This window comes from Oreochromis aureus, linkage group 7 (genome assembly GCF_013358895.1).
Source record: "Oreochromis aureus strain Israel breed Guangdong linkage group 7, ZZ_aureus, whole genome shotgun sequence".
Lineage (NCBI taxonomy): Eukaryota > Metazoa > Chordata > Actinopteri > Cichliformes > Cichlidae > Oreochromis > Oreochromis aureus.
In genome coordinates, this window is record NC_052948.1 from 47,065,168 (window position 1) to 47,083,680 (window position 18,513).

Below are 18,513 nucleotides of genomic sequence, written 5' to 3' on the forward strand. Positions count from 1 at the left end.
AAATATTGTACCATGGAAAAATCTAGTCACTAAAAAGTGAAAAAACTTAAGCCTCCATGGAATGTTCATTGGTCAATTATTTATAGCCTTGGCATTTATTAGTAATCACATGCTGCAATAAAGACATAATCAGAGAACTGATGCAAGATTAAAATCAACAGTAAACTATAAAAAAACACCTTGACAGCACTGCATTGTGTCCCAACAGAACACAATAGTTACAGATAAGGGAGGCTCCTTCCAAGCGCTTTTCTTTAGCAAAGCAAGAGATTTTCAGCATTACATTTCTAAATTTACTAGTTTTCTTTGAAAAAGCATAAATAATTTTGATTTGCACACAATAAGAGAATTATTTCAGAAATGTCCTGGGTCATTATTCTTAGACCCCAGAAAAACTGACCTTTTTATTGAGCCATATGATAAAACACTGCTGTGCAATGATGTGCTTTAACTTTGCAATATAAAGTTTGTCAAATTACTACTGAGGGTTATCTTACAATTTACATTCAGTATAAAAAATTTTAGCATGGGTTTGAACTGTCACCTGAGAAAGCATCATGCCAAAAACAAAAGAAACCAGTTTACATTTAGAAAAAGAATTGTTGATACTCACTTTTAACATCTCATTTGGAGAAAGATTATGTACAAGGTTATTATAGTTAACTAAAACTAAACTAGAAATGTAAAAAAAAGAAAAAGAAAAAAAAAAAGGTAAAATTTGTTGAATTACATAAAAAAGACACCTTTGAAAAACATTAAAAGTACGGTAACTAAAATTATTTTGTGAACTTGGAAAACTAACTTAGATAAAATAAAAACACAGAGGATATATCTGTAGTTTTATTATTTAATAGTTTGTTAAATAATAATGTTATTACAATTGGCCTGATGAAGCTTTGATGGACGTGTTTATTGAGACTCTACAACGATGTGAATCAACTGCTTTCAAGAAATTGTGTTTTGATTGTAATGCCTCTACTAAATGTCCCAATTATTGCCTCTAATATATGCCCTCCATACAATAATAAAAGATATTTAAAAAATAATCATTAAAAAGACTAAAACTAACAATGAAACTAATAAAACCTGGGTCTGGCTCGTCACTTTGTCTCTTTCAAAAATGACAACGATCCAAAACACATGTCGCTATTAGTGAAGAACATTATTGACTGACTGGCACAAAGCCTTAACTTGAATCCCATTCAGCGGAACTGAAGACTAAAATCTAAATCACACGGATCAAATCTGGAGGAGGTTGAGCAATTGCTCAGGAGACGTGTGTGAGACTTGTTGAAAACTACAACAAATGACTGTTCGCTGTTATCAAGCAAAAAGGATATACAACTGACACTTAGAAACAGGGAAGCCAACGATGTTGACCCTAAAATAATGTGTTTTTTGTGAAATATATTCTTTCTATGTGCAAAGTTAATTAATGCAAGCATTCCAAATGAAAGAGGATGTTTGGAAAAGCTGTGGTAAAAACAAACAAACAAAAAAAACTAAAGAAAATTTGCTCTTTTTGACAGCACTTGGGAAATTATTACAGAAGTAATAATAGAATTATATACAAAACACCCAGCACGCCCCTGCGGGCGGTTTATCCTTCAAGCTCGGGTCCTCTACCAGAGGCCTGGGAGCTTGAGGGTCCTCTTGCAGATATCTTAGCTGTTCCCAGGACTGCGCTCTTCTGGACAGAGATCTCCGATGTTGTTCCCGGGATCTGCTGGAGCCACTTGCCTAGCTTGGGAGTCACCGCACCTAGTGCTCCGATTACCACAGGGACCACCGTTACCTTCACCCTCCACATCCTCTCGAGCTCTTCTCTGAGCCCTTGGTATTTCTCCAGCTTCTCGTGTTCCTTCTTCCTGATATTGCTGTCATTCGGAACCGCTACATCGATCACTACGGCCGTCTTCTCCTGTTTGTCTACCACCACTATGTCCGGTTGGTTAGCCACCACCATTTTGTCCATCTGTATCTGGAAGTCCCACAGGATCTTAGCTCGGTCATTCTCCATCACCCTTGGGGGCGTCTCCCATTTTGACCTCGGAACTTCCAGGCCATATTCGGGACAGATGTTTCTGTACACTATGCCGGCCACTTGGTTATGGCGTTCCATGTATGCCCTGCCTGCTAGCATCTTGCACCCTGCTGTTATGTGCTGGATTGTCTCTGGGGCATCTTTACACAGCCTGCACCTGGGGTCTTGCCTGGTGTGATAGACCCCAGCCTCTATGGATCTTGTACTCAGAGCTTGTTCTTGTGCTGCCATGATTAGTGCCTCTGTGCTGTCTTTCAGTCCAGCTTTGTCCAGCCACTGGTAGGATTTCTGGATATCAGCCACCTCCTCTATCTGCCGGTGGTACATACCGTGCAGGGGCCTGTCCTTCCACGATGGTTCCTCGTCTCCCTCCTCTTTCTTGGGTTTCTGCTGCCTGAGGTATTCACTGAGCACTCGGTCAGTTGGGGCCATCTTCCCAATGTATTCTTGGATGTTCGTTGTCTCATCCTGGACTGTGGTGCTGACACTCACCAGTCCCCGGCCCCCTTCTTTCCGCTTAGCGTACAGCCTCAGGGTGCTGGACTTGGGGTGAAACCCTCCATGCATGGTAAGGAGCTTTCTTGTCTTTATGTCAGTGACTTCTATCTCCTCCTTTGGCCAACTTATTATACCAGCTGGGTACCTGATCACAGGCAGGGCATAGGTGTTGATAGCCCGGATCTTGTTCTTACCGTTCAGCTGACTCCTCAGGACTTGCCTGAGCCTCTGCAGGTATTTGGTGGTTGCAGCTTTCCTAGCTGCCTCTTCATGGTTCCCATTCGCCTGCGGGATCCCCAGGTACTTGTACCTGTCCTCTATGTCTGCAATGTTGCCTTCTGGTAGTTCAATCCCCTCAGTTCTGACTACCTTCCCTCTCTTTGTTATCATCAGACTACACTTCTCCAGTCCGAATGACATCCCGATGTCATTGCTGTATATCCTGGTAGTGTGGATCAGTGAATCGATGTCTCGTTCACTCTTGGCATACAGCTTGATGTCATCCATGTACAGGAGGTGGCTGACAACTGCTCCGTTCCGTAGTCGGTATCCGTAGCGTCTTGTTAATGATCTCACTGAGGGGGTTCAGGCCTATGCAGAACAGCAGTGGGGACAGAGCATCTCCTTGGTAGATCCCGCACTTGATGGTGACTTGTGCTATGGGCTTGGAGTTGGCCTCTAGTGTTGTACGCCACATCCCCATTGAGTTCCTGATGAAGGCTCCTGTTGATCTTGTACAATTCTAGGCATTGAGTCATAGGCCTTCTTGTAATCAATCCAGGGAGTGCACAGGTTGGTCAGCCTGGTCTACCAATAGCTGGTGTTTTGCGCCTCTGGTATTCTTGCCAATCACCTTTCTGTGCCCCGCTCATATATTGACCCATGTGCCTGTTCATCTTGATGATGAGATAGCCTTTATTTGTCAGTTGCAGGTCTTTTGCCCACAACCGAGATGACAGACCTTGCCGACCGTACATACAATACACAAACATCACATTGGGGAGACAGGTCAGGCTAGGTAGCGAGGAAAAAAATATCGAAATGTGTAACACAAAAGGATAATACAGGAATGCACAGATATCAACACACCATAGCACAATAAACACAGACAAGCAACATGGGAAAGTGTTCCAGTGTGTACATCTGATCTGGGACCGCTGCAATCTTCGACTGCGCCTCCAGCTGACCTGATGTCCACATCAGAGGGGAGGTAAGCGTTGGAGGTGGCGTTGGATCCGGGGTAGGGAGGGTGATATGTCAGTGAGTGCTTATCAGTATCAGTATATGTATGTGTGTGCGTGTCCATAGTTCAGCTGAGAGTGTCCTTCGCCTTGCCAGGCTAAGTAAACAGTCTTCCAGCCAACCCAGGCGGCCTTGCATGGAATGGGAAGGAACAGACTCAACACAGTTGTTATCAGGGAGTTTTTATTCAGCTCCAGCCTTGAGCCCACAGCTGGTGCCAAAGGGGTAGCTGCATTATGATGGTAATTTTTCTTTTGCAACAACTCATGAGAATTTCAAGCTGTTTTTAACACTCCGACACTGGTCTCTCAATCTCCCGTTAGATAGCTGCGAGTTTCTCCATGATGTTATTAACCTTCAGTTCCGTGGTCTTGTCATTCTTTTGCTCAAAGAGCAGATTCTGAGACCTCACGACCGCAGTCAGCTGCTCCAAGATGTAACCCAACTTCCGTTCAGAGGTGTTGTTCTGAGTGGACTTTTCCTTGATGTAATCCAATGTACGCTCAGAGGTCTTATTCTGAGTATTCACTGCAGCCGTAAGCGCCTCCAAGCTCTTAACCATGCTGCACTCAGTGAGCCCTTTCTGAGAAGTCGAGCCTCGTCCCAGCGGGCAGCCTTGGGGGGTTTGAACAGCCGGTTCCGCTTTCTTAATTCTCCGATAAGCCAGGGCCAAGCTAGCTCTGATCAGCAAGAACCCTGTTATCATGGTTCCGAATAGGTAGATATCTTCAGCGTCCTCGATCGACAGTCCCGCCAGGCACACGATCCTCCATGTCTGCCACCCGTCCATCGTGTATCCGGCAGGGAAAGTCCCTCCAGGGCACCTTGGCTCTCCCGAGCCCAGACTTCTCGTTGAGAAAATATATATGTATATACGTACATACATACACATATATACATACATACATATATATATATATATACACATATCAATTTTTAACTAGAATGTCTCCAAGGGGCTGAAGTCAACTAAGTAATCCAAAGTATTCGTATCCGTTACGTTACTTTCATTTCATTTTTGGTTTTTTATGTTTCTTGCATTTGGCACACCACCAAGGATTGTTGCTTGTGAAGCTTGAATTTCACTCACATGTGATGTAACGTGATGTGACAATAAAAGTGATTTGAGTTGAACATTCTTGGGCAAGGCTTCTCTAGGCTTTCTGAAGGTCTTTCGAAGTTTTTTCTTTTGAAACTGGTGGCTTTTTCATTTTGATCCTGTCCATTATACCTTACCATTTTCTATGAATTATTCATGTATAAAAAAGTCCCCTAACTCAATTGATGAACAAACATTGTGCCTACACATAACAAACAACATAGAAAAGAACACATTTTTAAAATGAATCTTTAAGCACTTTGTTACTAGCAGCCTGTTGCAAAGATTTCCTATTTCTTTAGATAAATCTAGAAAAAAATACCAAAACATTTAAAAATTCTGAAAGTACTATTTTTGCACAAACAAGGTTATTAAAACCTAATAGCACATATCTTAACATGCTGGGCTGCACGTCCTTAAAAGAAATTTGAGCAAACTGAACAAGTGACATGAAATATAAATAAGTGCATGTTTAATAGACTTGCAATAGGCCATTTACATTTCAACAATATCCAGCATAGTTATCATTTTGTCACGTAATATGTGTAAAGGATTGTAGTCTAATCTGATCAAATGGAGAATATAGCACCATGGAAAAATCATCTAGATTAGTACAAAATAAAACACGTTAGTCTGTATGGCATTCATTTGGTCAATTATTTATAGGTTTTAGATTTATTATTGGTGATCCTAATCTGTAATAAAAACATAAATCCACAGTGATCCACAATAAAATACCTTGACAGCATTTTATTGTGCCTCAGGAGAATGGAATAGTTACAAAATATCAACAGCAGACACACACAAAGCTTGTACTGTATAATACGTAAGGGAAATGTCCTCGAAGCACACTCATAAATAAAGAGCATGGCAATAATTTTCAGTATCCAGCCTTGGTAGTTACTTCAAACGCTGTGTAATCATTAACCCTTATCAGTGGATGTTTGTGTTCTCTAAGGCTGTTGCAAAGATAAGTAATTGCTACCATTTATTGTGAAAAAGATCAACGTTTGACTACTTTTAATATCATTTAATTGTATAATATCAATGTTAATAAGCACTAAGCCTGCATGGCCTCTTTGCTTTAACCTGGACTGGAACCCCTTTCTGAGATAGGAGCTGGAGAGGGCGACAGACTCTCCACTCAGAGAACCCGGGTTACAATGTAACCACATTTTTCTGTGGATTGCGAGAATATCGGGCAGAAAACAGAAAGGCCGAACAATATAGAAAAAGTTCGTGTTCTTCACTGAGATCTATTTTAATTCTGATACGCAGCACTTCTGTGGATTGCTATTGTTTTATTATTTCATATATCTGTTCCTTCATCACAGGAGGAAAGCGCTCTGTGCGGATGTGCACATAAAATATTCTCTAGTTCTTAGACTGGTCCCTCTGTTTCCCTTAAACGTCTATCAGAATTAAAAATGAATACAATCTCTAGGCTAGTTATCTAAGCTGAACACGCATATTTAACATATCTAATTTCACATCGAATTTCTTCGTTCTTTGTGAAGGCCTTCAATCAGATTAAGATTATGGTTTCAAAACCATAAAACCATCTCAAGTGCTTAAAAGGAAAACGTGGAGAGTACCTAACAGCTGTTGTGAAAGACCACCATTAACTGGATAAATCAGGCCATACTTCCTCCAATAACAGAAGTGTTTCTTCTGGAGGTGTGGTTATGAAGCTTTGCCCTGTCCTTCAACTCACCTGTAAGGAGACGAAAGATTATCTTCTCCTGGTGATAGCCAAAGTTTGTTATGATCGCTAGCTGCAGCTGCGAGGCTGGTAGTGTTTTCGCTCTGTGAACTTTGACCCTTTGTCTCAACATGTGTCATTCTGCCAAAATGAGGTCCTAAAATACACCTCCTGCAGTGGGAACTACAGCAAATGGTGTTTTTTGAGTACTTTGGAGAACGGCTCTAGTGCGTTTATGGCAGATTTTGCGCAAAAGGAGGAGTTTAAGAACAGAGCATAGTGACAATTGAGTAAACTGTGCCACATAAAGGAAATTAGGACTCATCAGTTTAAATTTGTAGTTTGTTTATAACTCCACATACAGTAAAATATATTCAGCTGCTCTTTTTTAAGCATTTATATGTAAAAACTGTCATGTAGCTTTCATCAGGAGATGTAATACTGTATGTGTAAGAGAGTCTTGCACAACTGTTACTTTTGGCACCTCAAACCCTGTAAAAGACCCACAGTTTCACAAACTCATCATCTCTTCCTGCCAAAGAAAGCCAAAGATGATTAAGTGAAAAAACATCAAGAAACTAGCTGACATGTTCCTTTTGTATGCAGCACCTTCAATAAATGCAACTTCAGCACCACGGTCAGAGACAGATCGGCCGTTTCAGCAAACTGGGGATGATTCAGTTTCCCAAATGGAGAAAGCATATCAGACATCGTACATTACCAACGGTCCTTGTCTAATGTGACATCTCAACAGGCTCTCAGAAAACTAACACTAAATGTAAAAAGTTTGGAGAACTACCATGCAAGACCACTTTTAAGAAAATATTGTGAGAAAGTCTGACTAGATGGCAGTAAAAGAAACTATATTTATTCGGACTTACTCTTACAAACCCAGTTTCTTGTTGCACACTTAAAAAAAGGGTTGTCGAGTTCCTTACAGGCGACTTCTACATCATTTACCATGAAATTCCCTGTAAATGACTACGATAACACAATAGTGATTTTAAAGGTAGTGTTTTTATTCATGGTTGTAGAAAGAGGCAGAACCATGACAAATAAGCAGTGAAGTGTTAAGTGTGTGGATGTTATGATGATGAGACATTTAAACTGCAAGCAGTTCAGACTGAGGATACAAATCAGCAAAGTTAAGCAATTTATAAAAACAAAAGAGAGAATATGGTACACTCAAATGACTACAGGGGGCTTTATTGTTATCGGCACACTAAAATTTAATATAAATCATATCCAAAAAGGGTAGTTATAGTGATGCACTCTTGTCATGCAGTCCTTTAGGAGTTCTCAGCTTATATGTTTAGCAGTGTAAGTAAAGCACCTGTGATGCCTTTTGGCTCCTCATGGGTTAAAACAAGATGGAGAAACAAGTCGAGCAAAGCATGGAAGAGGCCTTGGTATTAATGCTCTGCAACCTTAAGCGCAACTCATTTCCAATCTTCAGATTACATCAGGTTGACAAGAACGGAAGCGCTTCTCCAGTGTACTTTTTGTTTTGTTCAACTGGAAACGTGAAGGTATTCAGGGACAAAGTAGCTTTGAGCAGCGTGAAGTTTCACACGAAGAGGTCCAGACATGCTTTTATAAGTTCTGTAACAACTGTATCTATAACCGACTATTTCAGAGTAGAGTGTTGTCCAAGTTCATTAGGGGAGGAAAAAAAAAAAAGAAAAAAAAAAAGGGAGGCTCACAGTGTGCTCACAGGAAGTAATCATGGCTCAATCTATTCCGGGAGTGAAAGAAGACAGTTTATGCAGAATAACAGAGGTAAATGCAGCCAAAAAAAAAAAAGAAAAAAAAAAAAAAGGCCAAGCTTAGAAAAAAAAGAATGGAAACCACAAACTGAGAATTAGTTTTTACACATTCCTTCATACTTACGCCTTAAAGCCAGTAGCAAATACATTACATCAACCCTTAGAATAATCATTAAGCACAATGCCTGCCCACATTTCCAGCAATGACTCACATGTTGCTTTGAACTATACTCACACTAAAGCTTCAGAAAAAAAACACCATCTGCAGGTTTGCAAGCACTTCAGATGGATATTTTTAATGGAGCTTGTCTGTGAAATATTAGAATAAAATCCCACTTTAAAAAAAAAAAAAAAAAAAAATCAAGACAGAAAGCACTTTACAACTACCTAACCAGGTGGGTATTTAGAGTGTTTAAAACAGAAGCAAAACCAACATCCAGGTGTGTTTAAAATCGAATGCACTGATTGGTTTAAATCAAAAAATAAGGACAGCTATTTTTTTCATGAGCACATCCTCTACTGAAGTGTCGCTCTCTTCCTCTGCCAACATGTAATTACATGGACGCACGGCTTCAGGGATGCAATTAGTGCTGTGCAATTTGTAGTTCCCGCTGTCAGAGTTTAAAATCAGTAAAATGAGAGGACACGGGCTTCTCTGTCTGCATTCAATATTTTTTTGTTTTGCTTTTGCTGAAAGACACTTCTTATATATTTCGATACAATCCCAATACATTCTAGTGGTTACAGTGGTTTAGTAGTAATCTTAAAAAAATAACCTCACATTACGTATGTGGGCCTGTAGTAAGAGACATGCATAAAAGGCCAGATGGAGTGGACGAGACAAAATGCAACACTCGCAACTAAAAGCCGCTACTAATTAAAAACCTTATGCATTTAATTTTTTACATTGTATACAAAATTGGCACACACAAGGGAAAATAGGTTAATAAGCCAGCGGCAAAAGACATTTAAAAAATGAAAAAGTAATGGCGTGTAACTGTGGCTTGCTTGAAACTTGACGGTGTAATGATAGCAGACAAAAAGCAGAGACAAAAAAAGAAGAAAAAGAAAAAGAGACAGGAGCCAGCGGTGAGGACCGTTTCGGCATTCTTTAATCTAGGACTCAGACTTTTTTTTGTTTTTCTTTAGGAAGGAAGGAGTGCGGAACTTCTTTTTCTTTTTGGAGGGGGACTTGCTGGGAGACTCGTCCCCCTCCTGGTCGCCGGCGTCAGCGGCTTCCTCCCCCTCGGCTGTGTCGGCAGTGGCGGGGGTGGAGTCTTCGGCAGGAAGCGCTGGAGCATCTGAAGGGTCATCGGGTGTTAAATCTGGAAGGGTCTGTCTCAGGGTGGCTGCGTCACTCTCATCCTTAAAGGTTTGTTCTGGCAAGGACTCTGGTGGAGAGGCAGATGGAGAGAGTTAGTGGTCTCAGGGGACAAACTAATGGAGCTGCACTGCTGAGCGGCGTTACTACAACTGGGTAAGCTGCAAAATCCATGCGATTTTCTATTTTAGATGCATCCACCTTTCTCTGCAGTCCACACAGTTATTTATGTGACATAATAAAACCATCCCAAACACTACTGAGTTAAGGCTCTTTAGTCTAAGAAAGCTTCAGTGACCACAAGTCTAACACTTGCACAGTCAATATTCACACTACATTTAAGAAAAAAAACAACAACTAATAATCCACTATTTCAGCCTTGCAGCCTTTTACAGATCAAAAGCTCAACCAAGATGCACTGAACACAGCTCTCATTGGGAATTCTTCTCCCTCTGTTTCCTTTCATTTCCATCACTTTGACAGGCCTGAGCGAGCACTCTGCGTTCTTTTTACCTTCATTTAAACAGGGAAATCTTAATGAGGGCAGTTCTCTTGTTCATTTGTACCCTGTGTACAAACAAAACAAAATGAAATACAACAGAGCACGCACAAATCAGAGAAACGTCCACAATGCAAAGATTTTATTTAAAAAAAAAAAAAAAAAAAAAAGGAAGTGTATTTTAGTATATTTTTCAGGGGAAGGGAAATTAATTCAACACTGGATCAGCTCTCAAAAAGCAGTAAGCATCAACAGGAGCCACCAGTAAGTACAGCATTAATCAAGCTGCTGGGAGGGAATAAGATATTTGCATATTTGTTGACAAAGATCCCGTTAAATTTCTAAATACTAAAGTTGTCCATATAATCATCATGACGTGAGTTTTTTTTAATGAGAGTGCCTTAAAACTCCAAGTCAGTACTGACTCTGCAAGCTTCTAGTGACCTGAACTAATTACAACAAAAAAAGTGCTGCATCACAGAAGTTCTGCTTCAAGGGTCAGTGGCACAAACAGCATCCTAAAAGTATTGCTGCAAGCTCACACTCTGCAGTCAGTGACGTGACGACTACTTTTTAATAATTTTTTAAACCGTTCGCATGCAACAGTGACTAATGCAAAACAAGACTCGACACCGCATTTCAGTTTTCACATATCTTCATGTCTGTCAGTACACAGATAAGGCCGAACAACACAGACAGATAAAAATGGAGACCAAGCACCACCACACAGCCAAGCTTTTGGCTTCAACCAGCTAAACCAACAGCAATAGCAAGTTTGCTCAGAAAGCCACAAGAGAAATAAAGCACTCGTGTACCTGGTAAAGGACTCGTCTGGAAGACAAACGACATTCAAAAGATATTTTCAAAACATTACCTGAGATTTTTCCCCAGAGCAGAAACGTATACAGTGTCATATAACAGTTACAGAAATGTGCCAATGTGCAAGAGAGGTTTGATAGCGAACAGTCGGCAGGAAGAAAAGAGGTTAATGTGACACGGTGAAAGTACGGTGTGAGGTTTACTTCAGGAACATCCTCTACTTTCATTTAGACCAGAATCAAGGATCTTGCAAATTTTTTTGTGAATGTCATTCTTTTTTCATTTATTCTTTTTTTTTTTTCCTTGGCATGAACTTGAAACACGAATTATGAGTGAGGAGCTCTGAAATAACCCCCATCAACCCCTGAGAAAGAGATTCAGAGGAGTCTAAACTGTCTGATCAGTCACGCACCCCGACAAAAAGGGGTTAGTTTAGATCACAGAACAATGCTCTGCTACTGAAGCCATGCAAAGAGCAGGAAAGGGAAAAAAAACAGGGTCGATGCTCACAAACAGGCGTGGAGGGTGACGGGTTAATCATGAGGGTGTGGAGGAGGTGGAACAGTACATACTTACTATGGTAACAGGTACTCTTTTGAATTTCCATCTCCTGATTGTAATCGCAGCCACAAAAAAAGAAAAAAAGCACAAGTAGAAACAAATGTCTATGCAGATCAAACCACAGGCACTGTGTTAAATTAAAAAAGGAAAATCAAAAATGTAAAAAGAAGATTGAAAAAAATATTTAAAAAATATATATATATCAGAAGATTAACGAAAAGAAAGAATGGTTGAGAACCATTCTTCATAGACCCCAAGTAGATGGAGAATGGAAGTGAAGGGGGAACAGGAGATACTGTACAGAGAGACACATGTTATGCAACAACATTTCTGGTATTAGATTACACCTGCATTCAAAACTACATACCCATTTACCCCTTAAGATGACTTCAACTGAGATTCCTCAATGTAAAAAATAACTTCCTGTTTTAAGAGGTCAGTTCCAGTATCATTAGGAATGATACCGCTGACATGGGTGTAATCCAATAGTAATAAAGACCAAGAGGAAGAAAATAAAAAAATAAAAGAGTCTGTCCTGTGGTCCATCAAAAGCTGATAAACAGGCTCTTTTTATTATTAGCATTTCCAAACTCTTTCCTGAGCAGATTACCAGCCCTGAAAATGTTCCTTATGAAATAAATAAAACCTCTTGGCCTGTTATTACAGAAATTAAAGCACAACACTTATAGTAGTATTATTAAAGACCACAGCAACAACAAACTCAAGAGACAGACAAGCAGGTGGATAGGCAGGAGCCTCTGCATTCCCGCTGTAGACCCTAGAAACACCCAAACCTTCCAGCCACAGAACTGGAGAAACCCATGCTGAACCAGGTAGGAGACAAGTGAGCCAAGTATGGCAGGCTAACTTACCTTCCTCTGCTCTGATTGGGGTGCTGGGTGGTGTGGATGTGGGTTTGGGGTCTTTGGGCTCGTTCTCAGACTCTACAAGCTGCCCTGGATCTAGAACAAAGGCCAGTAGACATTAAACAATTAAATAGCCGTTACCCCAGATTATAAGGAATCATCAGTAGTTATCATTGTTTTGTGGGGTTTTTTTTTTGCCTAAATATACAGTTAAAAGCCACGATTTTATGTCAATGAGTCATTCTGTGCCAACACCCACATAATGCAACACAAAAGGAGAGGGGAGATAACACAGACACAAAAAAAACTAAACAAAATAAACAAAAGCTGTAAGCTTTAATCACGAAAGCACTGCAAACCTACTGATACAGACACCACTAAATCAACCTTAAAAACATCCCCAGAACCTGATTCAAATCATTAGGTTTGATGGAAATTAGTCAGATGCACAGAAGGGAGAGCCGACACCACCAGAGATGTATCCAAGACAAGTTAGCAGGAAGAGAATGACCATTGTTCTCCACACAGGGGATACTCTGATTGGATGATTGAGCTCAGATGCAGCTTCATCAAGAGTTAATTCTACAGAGCAAAAATTAATACATAAATAAAACATTATTTATTTTGCATTCAAGGAGTGAGAGCCCTGGGAAAAAGGGGGAAAAAAAAAAAAAAAGAAAAAAAAAAAGAGAGAGAGCGAGCCAGAAGGTTTGAATGTTAAAAATGAACTTTACTCTAAGCATCCTCTCTCCTCAGCCCATCGTCCAATCAAACTGCAGAAAGGTATCTGATCTGCCAAAGCTCTGATGCCTTTCGACAAAACATCAGAGACAGGGGATTTGGGGGGGAACAAAAATAATCAAGCAAAGGCTTCAGAGATTAGACTGTGGGTATGGAGGGTGCTTGCACATGGTAAAAACACTTGCAGCAGACTCCAAACCCTCAGAAGAAGGAGAGAACACAGCAGGCGGGGGATTCCCAGTGTCCCAGTGTAGTGGTATGTAGTAAGACGGGTCAGGGCTGAGCAGGGGAGGTAGGAAGTGGAAGGCCAGAGTTTAGGCAAGACTCCACTTTATCTGGTGTACCTGGAGCCTGACCTGCCTTAGCTGCATCTACCACCGAGGGCTCCTTGCTGAGGGCTCGCAGCACAGCACAGTGGAAGTCCTTATGTGGAGAATCTGGGGCTGAAAAAACATCGTCGGCATTCGAAAAAACATCGTCTGCCACCGTCCCTGCAGAGTCTGCTCCACTCTGAGATTGCTCAGCTCCACCAACAGAAGAAGAGCCGTGCTCAGAGGCTGGTGTGGCAGCTGTAGGCTGGGCCTTCTCTAAGCTGGAGGAGTCAGCTGCAGACGGTGGAGGTGATGAGGCTTGACCCATCTGTGCTGTTTGAGGCGCCGGGCTGGGTACAGCAGAGGCTGATGCCCCCCTACTCATGGATCGACCCTGCACTGTGAATCCGTGTGAATGCGGGTGTGTGTGTGGAGAGATAACATCACAGTATGGCAAGTGTGAAGTTTATTCTGTAGGATTATTTTTTTAATAATAAGCTGATTTTAAAAGTACTTCAAGTCTTGTTGTTTACGTTTTTTTTTCTTTCAATTATATTTATGAGGTCATGAAAGCTCAGATATTTTCTGTGACGTTGTTTACTCTGTAAACCACAAATACTAAAATTATTGATTTGCATTAATTATAACAAATCTCTTGAGGAAGTTCAAGTAAGTGGGACTATGGAAGAAGGGAGTTGTGAAATGCTCTTTTTTCCCCTCCTTAAGACACAAAGTTATGTGTTGTTATCAAGTCTGATTTTATCTCTAAGAAAACAAATCTCTCAACTCTTTAATTTCCCCCCTGACACATGATCTCCATTTACTCCACGTTTATTTATTTTTTTACTTTTTGATGGACATACGACTGACGCTAGTCTAAATTTTACTGTACCTGTATAATGACAATGACATTGCAGGTGACATTCAAAATAATTAGCAACGGCCAAAATACTAAACTCCAGCCCACAAACTGATGGGTAATGACATGATGATTGCAGCCATCTTTGATATACAGTTTATAATTGAATGTTTAGATACAAACAGGTAAAGCAAACTGTCAATACACGTTTATGATTCTTTGACGAAACTTATAGGTGGCAACTTTTTAAAATGATTTCATGTTGCTTTAGGGCTGCTCAATTAATCGAATTTTAATCTCGATTACGATCTGGGTTTTCAACGATCATTAAAAATGACTGAGCCGATTATTAGCACCTCCCTCGTGCTTTACTCTCGCGCTGCTCCGTGTGGCAAATCGAGCGCACCTCTCTGCGTTCGAACACGCGTCACAACAATTAAGAGGACCGAGGGAAGCTCGGAAAGCTAAGCAGAAGTTATTTGAGAGGAGGAGGATAATGGCTGCTGAAGAAAGAATGCCGTTGGTTGAAAAGAGAGGTAAAAGCGACTTCAGTGGTGTGAAACCAACGTTCCTCTAAGCTGCGCTGCGCGTGTGCAATTGCGCACTGCTGGCACGGTCTCTGCGCACAGAAAATCTGCGTTGTGCACAAAAAAAAATCTAACCTGAATTGAAATTAAAATTAAAACTTTAACAATTCTGTTTTGCAGTGTTAGTCAGTAAGTGACTGGCTTCTCCTGTATGGGATTAGAAACGATGCCACCTTATCCTATAGTCCAGCCAATAATGCGATTCACATTCGATATATCGCAGCCAATCAGCGTTGTTGACAGACTATGACAGCGTCCCTTATGTGCCCGACACGGTGTTTTAGCTAGCAAAGCGGCGTGGCTGATGTGCAGTGAAGCCACATTAATGACAACGTGTACAACCATTGGAGATGTGAGCAGGACAGACGGAAAAAGTGTGGACTTTATACCAGTTTTTAAATTGTGTTGATAGGCCACGTAAAACCAGAGTTATGATAAAAATATCTGCAATGTTTGGTTTTCTTCCTGAATACTATCGTTGTTTATATTTACTGCGGAAGAAAGCGGTAAAAGCGGCGTTTTATAAGGAAACCGCTCGAAAGCGCTCTCCGCCTGTGAGCAAAAACAAAACCAAAAACCCCCACCCTTTCCTATTGGTGAAAAAAGTACCGTGTCGACCAATCAAAAAATGATATGGCAACGTGGCATCTAGTTGTTAAGAAACGGGGGGAAGTTTTAGGAGTGACGGCGGTGTTTTGCGATGTGAGAGATTTGCGACGTTTAGCGCAAATCTTGTGTAGTTAGTGTGTAGTGTAGTCAGTAGTTTTGTTGTGTGTGTCAGAACAATGAGGCGAGTACTGAATGTTACAGGTGTTACAGCAGTGATACATCTCCTGTTGTCAGGCCTGCAGGTATCAGGCTGTTGTTCTCCTTTATCTCATAGTCTACAGAAATTATTTTTTGGAGTGGCACAAATAATTTGTGTGGCATCAAATTTGATGCAGAACAGCTGATTGTTCTGTAAATAGTTTGAAATGTTTATTTAAAACCGCCTTGGCTGCATTAAAAAAAATAAATAGCTGCAAAAATCTTTGTTGTTTGCATAACTGAGTTACTTTTTTGAAGTAGTAACTATATAATTAATTGCCCAACATTGATCATTATATACTGTATTTGGCAGACAGAGTTACAGACTCTCTCCCAGACCACAGACTCATAATACAAGTCAGAGCTTTGTGAAAAAAAAAGAAAAGAAAGAAAGTTGTGTTTTCAAAATTGGAGTTCAAGTTATTTTTACTTCCAATAGTGTTAACATACTACACAGGTCATGAACAGGATTTTTTAAATTTTCATTGTAAGTGGGCTAAAGCAGTTAATTAAAAGTAGTCTAACATAAATGTAAATGCTGTAATTTGATTATTTTAATAAACCATGTAACTTGGATGGATTAGATGCCGGCGTGACCACAGTGCACACGTCTGATGTCGCTCACAGTGGTCCAAGGGATCGCTCAGGGAGTTTGTGTGTTCGCTCAGACACATGAAATATTTGAGGAACATTGGTGGAAACATTATGGGTTCATGAGTCAGGCGTGGATCAAATATTGTGCAGTATTTTGAAGTTCACTAAACCTAGATGTTTACATTTTTCATTTATTTTTTATATTGCAAACATTTGCACTGTAATCAGTATTTGCACACTATTTTATATTATTTTTTGACAATCTTTAAAGCCATTATTGTTAAATAAATATCGTCAAATAATCGAGATCTCAATTTCAGTGAAAATAATCGTGATTATCATTTTTGCCATAATCGAGCAGCCCTATGTTGCTTTGCTCTTCACCTCCTTTCTGTTTAAGCTCCACCTCCCTGCGGTACTCCTCCAGCTCCTGGTCGGTGAGTTTGGTGAAGGGGTTGGGACCCTGCTTGCTGACGATAACCTTGGGCTGATACTCCTTTTCGATGATTGCCTTGGATGCAGTCACCAGTTCACCCTTCAGAGCACAGAGAAGGAGAGGAGAAGGGAAAGCACAATCAGCAGATCAAAAAAATAATAATAAAATCCACGTACTGTAAGCTATAAATGGCATTTTATATGTAGAAATACTTCTGTAGTTGTTCTTTACAAACAAAATGTAGTCTTAAGTGTGAATATTAGATAAGATGCAGGCAGAAACACAATATTAGCATAGTTATCAGCCAAGAATTCATAAATGTAAGGCAGAAGTAAAAGTTAGGAAGCTTCCTCATTTAAAACTGCACAAAAAAGGGAAAACCCAAAACAAAGCACATAAGAAAAGAGAAGCCTTTGGTATTCTTTTAAGACTTCATTAACTTTGATATAACAAAGCACTGAAGAGTCCAGTTCAAGCAGTCCAAGCCAACAGCGTAACAGAATAGTTACAAAGCAAATATTCATAACCTTTGTGCACTCACAATAACCAGCAGTCAATGTTGTGATGACCTGCGCCTTTTATTGCACATAAAAGCATTTCTGGTCCTTGCACACATAGCCCGCCCACACATTGTGCCATTTGCTTACACAGAGGATTTATGTGCATGAGTTAAGATAGCTGTGTCATATAGGGGGTGTGGGGAATTCACAGCACAGACCACTAAAATACACAACTTAAGACAAATATTACTGTAAGTCAGTTGTTTATATATATCACACAGTTGTTTTACATGCAGTAAAATTCACAACGTTACTGGATCTCTGCACTTTTCACTGCTCCTCTTGGGTTAAAAGCAAAAGTCTGAAAAAATATCTATCCTTCAGACAGAGTCAGCAGAGTGTACTGAACATGAAGTATCCTTACTAACAACAAAACGTCATTAAAAGTTTCCAAAGCTTCTACAGTAGAAGAAAACCAGTCACAACAACGAAGACCCCTGTAATATATCATTAAACTATCACTCTTTAGTCCCAGATATCTGCCTATCTGCTGTCTCACAGATCGGATAATGGTGTGAAAAAAGTGATTGGAGCAGTGAGTACCTTTCTAATTGATTTAGCAGGACTATAGGAGCCCTCGGACACATCGAGGCCATCAATAGTGTCTGTACAGTCAGACAGAGGTGCGTCCTGCAATAGTAAACCCAGTGAGGGGGGGGGGGGAAGAGGCAAAACCCAGCTCTGACACTAGCACATTCAGATTAACACTGGTCCAGGCAGCCACGAAGGTGCGCAAATATTCACAAACCTTTCACACACACAAGCACAAAGGTGGAAAGACTACGATTACATCTCATTTCAGTACAAAAGTTAAGTTGTATAGTATTGTGTTGTGTTTAAAAATGTTCAAATACAAAGTCGGGATCTCACGAAGTCAACTCTGGTCGGCATAGCTTTAAAAAGGAGGCCCAAAGAGCATAAACTGATTTAAAATAACCCAACATTGTTGTATTCATTTACTATGACTTCATAATAATAATAGTACTTCAGTTATAGTTGCATTTAATGACTTTCCACCTCTGCATTCACACCATACCATACAAACATATATTGGAAATACATGCAAAGAGAGATGGTTCCGCAAATAGTCAAAGGGTTATGAAAAGGCTTGCAGTGACTGAACAAAGAGCCAGAAACATGCACTGTAAAGGCAAACTCTCCACACAAGGGGGTGCTACACAGTACAAAACAGCAATTAATC

The 18,513-nt window shown here is 40.4% G+C and overlaps 1 protein-coding gene across 10 annotated transcripts in view; it reads right to left on the reverse strand.

Annotated features, from left to right (window-relative positions):
- Positions 1 to 7,583: 7,583 nt before the first annotated feature.
- add1 (adducin 1 (alpha)) overlaps positions 7,584 to 18,513 on the reverse strand; it is a 29,723-nt gene continuing 18,793 nt past the window's right edge. For 2 of the 10 annotated variants that reach the window (XM_031754641.2, XM_031754639.2), the window contains exons 13-16: positions 16,701 to 16,851; positions 13,515 to 13,868; positions 12,424 to 12,513; positions 7,584 to 9,742 (exon numbers count right to left, since the gene is read on the reverse strand). In XM_031754641.2, the coding sequence (XP_031610501.1) occupies positions 9,468 to 9,742; positions 12,424 to 12,513; positions 13,515 to 13,868; positions 16,701 to 16,851 (870 nt within the window). In that variant the 3' untranslated portion in view covers positions 7,584 to 9,467. Of the gene's footprint in view, positions 9,743 to 10,185; positions 10,240 to 10,986; positions 11,003 to 11,565; positions 11,601 to 12,423; positions 12,514 to 13,514; positions 13,869 to 16,700; positions 16,852 to 18,513 lie in introns of those variants that run through there. The other 8 variants (XM_031754647.2, XM_031754644.2, XM_031754642.2 and 5 more) reach the window with 7 other exon arrangements.